The sequence below is a fragment of the Salvelinus alpinus genome, chromosome 14 (assembly GCF_045679555.1).
Source record: "Salvelinus alpinus chromosome 14, SLU_Salpinus.1, whole genome shotgun sequence".
NCBI lineage: Eukaryota > Metazoa > Chordata > Actinopteri > Salmoniformes > Salmonidae > Salvelinus > Salvelinus alpinus.
This window is the reverse complement of record NC_092099.1, coordinates 45,307,086-45,312,775: the sequence shown is the minus strand read 5'-3', so window position 1 is coordinate 45,312,775 and position 5,690 is coordinate 45,307,086. Positions and strand designations below refer to the sequence as shown.

General features: G+C 38.8%; 1 protein-coding gene across 1 annotated transcript; it reads right to left on the bottom strand.

Annotated features, from left to right (window-relative positions):
* Positions 1–3,114: 3,114 nt before the first annotated feature.
* Positions 3,115–4,109, bottom strand: LOC139538197 (trace amine-associated receptor 13c-like). Its single transcript, XM_071340062.1, has one exon. It carries the CDS (start codon positions 4,107–4,109, stop codon positions 3,135–3,137), a length of 975 nt encoding a protein of 324 aa, XP_071196163.1. The 3' UTR covers positions 3,115–3,134.
* Positions 4,110–5,690: the final 1,581 nt, after the last annotated feature.

Genomic DNA, 5,690 nt, shown 5'->3' with positions numbered 1-5,690 from the left:
TCATATATCTTTATGTACATATTCTTCATCCCTTTACACTTGTGTGTATAAGGTAGTAGTTGTGGAATTGTTAGGTTAGATTACTTGTTGGTTATTACTGTATTGTCGGAACTAGAAGCACAAGCATTTCGCTACACTCGCATTAACATCTGCTAACCATGTGTATGTGACAAATACAATTTGATTTGATTTGATTTGAAAGGCACATAACAGCCTTTGAGTTTGCCAAATGGCGCCTAAAGGACTCTCAGACCATGAGAAACAAGATTCTCTGGTCTGATGAAAACAAAATGTAACTCTTTGGACTGAATGCCAAGCGTCGCATTGGGAGGAAACCTGGCACCATCCCTACGGTGAAGCATGGTGGTGGCAGCATCATGCTGCCGGGATGTTTTTCAGTGTAAGGGACTGAGAGACTAGTCAGGAAAAAGGGAAGTATGAAGGGAGTAAAGTACAGCGAGAGTTCCTTGATGAAAACCTGCCCCAGAGCTCTCAGGACCTCAGACGGGTCAAAGGTTCACCTTCCAAAAGAACAATGACCCTAAGCACACAGCCAAGACAATGCAGGAGTGGCTTCGGGACAAGTCTCTGAATGTGCTTGAATGGCCCAGCCAGAGCCCGGACTAGAACCTGACCGAATGTCTGTGGAGAGACCTGAAAATAGCTGTGCAGGGACGCTCCCCATTCTACCTGACCGAGCTTGAGAGGATCTGCAGAGAAGATTGGGAGAAATTCCCAAATACAGGTGTGCCAAGCTTGTAGCGTCATACCCTGTATTCGCTGGCAACAATGCTTCAACAAGTTCCTGAGTACAGGGTCTGAATACTTAAGGCTCTCCAGAGGGTGGTGTCCAACGCATCACCGGGGGAACCCTGCCTGCCCTCCAGGAAACCAACAGTACCCGATGTCACAGGATGGCCAAAAAGATCATCAAGGACAACAACCATCCAAGCCACGACCTGTTCATCCCGTTATCATCCGGAAGGTGAGATAAGTACAGGTGCATCAAAGCTGTGACCGAGAGACTGAATAACAGCTTCTAACTCAAAGCCATCAGACTGTTAAATAGCCATCGCTAGCCGACTACCACCCAGTTACTCAACCCTGCACCTTAGAGGATGCTGCCCTATGTACATAGACATGGAATCACTGGTCATTTTAATAATGGAACAATAGTCACTTTAATAATGTTTACATGCTATTTTACTCATCTCATATGTATATATTGTATTCTACTGTATTTTTTGTCAATGCCACTCAGACATTGCTTGTCCTAATAATTATATATTTCTTAATTCCATTCTTTTACTTTTAGATTTGTGTGTATTGTTGTAAGTTGTTAGATACTACTGCAATGTTGGAGCTAGGAACAAAAGCATTTCACTACACCTGCAATAACCTCTGCTAAATATGTTTATGTGGCATGTAAAATTAGATTTTGATTTGATTTGTTAGTGTATTAAAGTTAGTAACCCTTTAAATGTAATGTTCATTTAATTTATGGATTTATATATTGGTTCCCTGACCCTGTAAACAGTCTATGAACTGCTCTTAGTCTGTGCCTCTCTGACATTGCTCATCCACATATTCATATACTCTAAATTCCAGTCTTTACTTAGATTTGTGTGTATTAGGTATTTGTTGTGAATTTGTTAGATGTTACTTGTTAGATATTGCTGCACTGGCAGAACTAGATGCACAAGCATTTCGCTACAACCACAATAACATCTGCTAAACATCTTTATGTGACCCATACAAAATGAAATGTGATTTGATTTCTAATGAGTGACTGCAATCCACACTTTGGTTTTGGTAGTGACTGCCAACAAACAAGACTGTTATCATTTTCAGACAAACACATGACTTCCTTCAGCACACTACTACAACAATGTGACTGTTTTGGAATAAAATGTTAAATATATTTCCTTTAACATCCTCTGTGTTGTGTGCTTATTGTTTAACCATTGATTTGTTCTAGGTCATTGTGAGAACTTAAGGAGCATCAGGTACTGCTGGAATATCTACCAATAGAATGTCCTTCTTTTTTGTTATAAATTACACTGGTCACTGTTCAAAACATTTATAAAGTATTAAGAAAGTGTGAATAGTCCTCACTTTAGATTAGGGACTGCAAAACTACTTTACTAATGATCAGTAAATGGTTTATACGTTAATTTATTAAACATCTTACGAATGATCTTCTGAATCATTATTACATACTATGCTGTTTATAAATGTGCGAATAAATAGCTTATTAAAACAAATGTGGGAGTAATACATGAATGATGATTAAACTTTTAACTATTCAATTATACATTCTTTATTACAAAGTGTTATTATAAAGTGTTACCAATCTCTATATTCATTCTGACTCCACAGCATCTGAGACCTGCTCTGGTGTGACCCCTGACCTGGCAGCAGAGATGTAGTGAGAATAGTGGTTGTGAGATTAGTGGTAGTGTTCATACCCAGTATGTTGAGGTTGAACTGTCTGCTGCGGTCTCCTGCACTGTTGTGCTTAATCATTAATACATATAGTAGTTATTTATACATGTGAGAATACCTAGCTGACTAACATTTAACACATGTGGGGGGTAATGATTAATAAAAGGTGAACAAACTGTAAATTCCTTAAAAATAGTTTATTACCGCACATTATAAAGTGTTACCCATAATTGCATATTCTTACATTTGACCATCAACTACTTACACAATACACTATTGAGTTACACGTGGACGTTATCTGATATCATATTGTACATAAAACATGTTACTGCACTTGTTGAAGGCATGTGTGTCCCAATTGAGCCACTACAGGGTGATGTTAAACCTACATAATGACTCATGACATCCTCAAAATGTACTTTTAGAATACTTACATTATACTTACATATAATTAAATAACATGGAACAACCACATACTTTGTTATTTGGAATATACAAACCAAAATGTCTACATAGTTTTTTTAGACAACAAGCTTACTCCTTCTGTTGCCTTCTCCAAGTCATTCCATTCCAATCCAGACTAATTATTCTGTATCAACACCACATATATATATGATAACAACACTGAGATAAGTAATGTCAGTGTATTGTTACATGAAAGAAGCAATTACAACAATTGTATTACAAAACTATATTAAACTTATGTTTGTCAAACATAGGTTCAGAGTTAAAATATGTTTAGCTGTCACTTTGAACCATGGATAAAAGAAAGCATAAATTATTGGATTGATAAAAGAATTAACAAGTGGTAGAAGACCGATGATAAATGATAAATTGTCACTTAAAAAAGACACAAGAAAGAAAGAAGAAAATAGAAATGGAATCCAACAAATGAGATAGTTGAAAACAACAATAGAAAGAGTTTTTGCTGCTTTTCTCTCAGACTTATTTGCCTGTGCAGTTTTAACACCAGACACACTGGCAGCCTCTTTAGAAAATACCTTTCTGGCCTGTGATCTGGCCACCACAAAGATGTTCATATAAAGTGTTATAATAATAGAGCACGGGACAACCGTTGTAATTACAAGGTCAATTATATTACTCCATGTTATTTCAACAGTGAAACATTCTTTCAAACACCTACTTCGTACTTGTACATTTACAAAGTGTTTTATAATACCGGCACGATATATGATACAACAACACCAGGTAATGAATATACAACACATAATTCTTGTTATTGTTATTTTAGAGTGGTACAATAAGGGATCACACACAGCAACATAGCGGTCAATAGATATCAAGACCAAATTACCCAGAGATAAAGAAGTACATAAAAAAGAGACGTATGCATGAAACACACAGAAATATTCCCCAAAACCCCAGCATGGTTCCATTATTGCTACAGTCACTACTGGTATCACAATCAGTCCCACCAGGAGATCTGACGCAGCCAGAGAGAGGATGAGCAGGTTGGTTGGAGTGTGGAGCTGCTTGAAGTGAGAGATGGAGATGATCACCAGTACGTTCAAAAATACTGTAACCGCTGAAAACAATGAGAAGAAGATGTACAGTGTTATGTAGATAGATGTCGATAGCCGAGCCTTTCTGCAGGAAGAGTTTCTCTCTTGAAAACAGTATTGAACATCTTCATGTTTCTCCATTTGTAGTAAAAGGTCAAAATGCTGAGGTCTTGTTCCTGTTGTTCCTGCTTGGTCCTGTGTGTGACCCTGTCAGGTCCGCCTTCTGACAAACTCTGAGCTCTGCCTCTCTATTTATCCCTGAGTTACTGACAGACACTCCCCTCTTAGGAGCCTCTCTACTCACACACACACACACACACACACACACACACACACACACACACACACACACACACACACACACACACACACACACACACACACACACACACACACACACACACACACACACACACACACACACACACACACACACACACACACACACACACACACACACACACACACACACACACGGTTAGATTAACAAATAATTAATGAAAGCATGATGTAATGTATGAAAGGATTGGATGTTGCTGTGCCCACCTGGCCTGTCCTTCAGCCTTTTTGATAGGTAGAGATGAGAGGAATGGTACATTTTCTCAACTGAGCATTTTAATGGGGAAAGTATAGTATGGGTTAGGTTTTGGTCACTAAAAGACTAAAAGGATACCTGTGCAGACTAACTGGTTTGGGTGATGTCAGAGCCGAGTTTGGAACATAATCCACAACCTCAGGAGACATGACGGCACGCCACATGTCAGCTGGCTAGCGTAGAAAAGTTTACAAAGTTTACAATTTTTTTTATTATTTTGTAAGTACTCTCAGATAATTAATTTATAGACACTGAATTGATCTGAGAGTCAAAGGGCTATGGTGAAGCTCATATGTTTAAAGATGAAGTTTAAAATATAACTCTGACTTGTGTGTGGTTTAACGGTTTTGCCAGGCTTCATTTTGTGCCTACTTTCTTGCACGGTCACTGCGGTCAGACAGAGCGAGCTACGGTCAAGTGGGGCATCCTCTTGATCTCGGCACGGCCTAGGGACTACAGTGATGCCATTTGCCAACTCTTTTAGTATTATTGGATAGAAAACACTCTCAAGTTTCTAAAACTGTTTGAATTATATCTGTGAGTAAAACAGAACTCATTTGGCAGCAAACTTCCAGTCAGGAAGTGAAAATTCTGAAAATGGGGCTCTGTTTCAGGGCCTGCCTATTCAACTGGCTTATATTTATCGATATACATGCACTTCATACGCCTTCCACTAGATGTCAACAGGCAGTGGAAGGTGGAATGGGGTGTCTAGCTTGATCTGAGGTTGAACAAGAGCTTTTGGAGTGGCAGGTCAGGAATTTCCTTTCTCTACCAAGGCGCGCGAAGCACCTCGATCTTGTCTTCTGATAAGCGTTCGGTTTACACGGCGAATATCTCCGGCTCTGATTTTATTTGATACATGTGATAATAACTGTTTTTTCAACCGAGTTTTATCAGATTATTCAACGTTTATTGGGACTTTTGGAGTTTTCCATTCTTTGCGTAGAGAGAAGATGGGAACGTTATCAAGCTTGGCTAGCATTGTGGCGCGAATTCGACAGAAGAAAAGGACATTCTAAAACCAAACAACGATTTATTCTGGACCAAGGACTCCTTGTACAAGATTCTGATGGAAGCTCAGGAAAAGTAAGAACAATTTATGATGTTATTTTGTATTTCTGTGG